The 864-nt window shown below is 46.1% G+C and overlaps 1 protein-coding gene across 1 annotated transcript in view; it reads left to right on the top strand.

Moving 5' to 3' along the window:
• The window catches only part of LOC119591848, a 15,744-nt gene that overhangs the window by 3,047 nt on the left and 11,833 nt on the right, over positions 1 to 864 (top strand). The window contains exons 6-7 of the mRNA XM_037940591.1: positions 228 to 357; positions 624 to 684. Coding sequence (XP_037796519.1) covers positions 228 to 357; positions 624 to 684 — 191 coding nt within the window. The remainder of the gene's footprint in view (positions 1 to 227; positions 358 to 623; positions 685 to 864) is intronic.

The following is an 864-nucleotide window of genomic DNA, read 5'->3' as shown; positions in this document are numbered from 1 at the left end:
GGAACCGATAGAAGGTATGGCACAGAAAGGAACATAAGAGAAAGTGGATGCGTGTGATTTTGGAGGAATGAGAGGAATACTCTGCCATTTACATGCGCTTCGATTAGCTATTGCAATGTGCTGTGTATACTTTAGTCCAGCGCATGCCAGACTCCCAGCCTCCATTTCTAGACCTTACTAATGTAGGAAACATTAAGAACATTACCTGAACTGTGTTCCATCCCCAGAACCCATGCTGGAAGTGGGCATTCCCGCCACGGCTGCCCGCTTCACGAACCAGACCCTCACCTGCGTCTACCGCGGAGGCGAGGGCGTCGCGCGGCTCGAGTGGCTGTTCAACGGTGTTCCCTTCTTCCAGTAAGTGGCTGAATTCCGTCCCCGTATTTCCTGTTCGCTCGTAACAGCCTCAGAGGTTCTGTGGCGGAACCTGACTTAGGGCCAGAGTCATCTGATTGTGAAGAAAAGTGATCATAACTGACATCAAAACTGGCAAGATATTTGATACCGATATTATCAGATCAAAATGTTCTTTCCGATACTTCATTAAGAAGAATGAATAAAAACGTATTTTCTAAAATCCGTTTCCCAGAAATGAGTCTGTCGCTCTCGTCTTCTCTTTACAGTTATAATCCTTTCCGAAATGCACAAGTGGGCATCGTGTTCAACGCTGACATTGAAGTAATCGTAAGTAGAACCAAATGTAATCAATCGTCTCTGACAACCGAATATTTTTTTGTTGTTGCATTTACCCTGGGAGTCATATAGTGTCTTCCCACTCACAAGTTGCATTGAGCTCCAACCAGGCTTTTGACCATCAAAAAGTAAGTACCATTATCTGCGTGGCCGCTCCCCAGCACCGGCATC

The sequence above is a fragment of the Penaeus monodon genome, chromosome 29, assembly GCF_015228065.2.
Source record: "Penaeus monodon isolate SGIC_2016 chromosome 29, NSTDA_Pmon_1, whole genome shotgun sequence".
Taxonomy (NCBI): Eukaryota; Metazoa; Arthropoda; class Malacostraca; order Decapoda; family Penaeidae; genus Penaeus; species Penaeus monodon.
The sequence above is the reverse complement of the archived record's forward strand: the minus strand, read 5'-3'. Positions and strand labels throughout refer to the sequence as shown.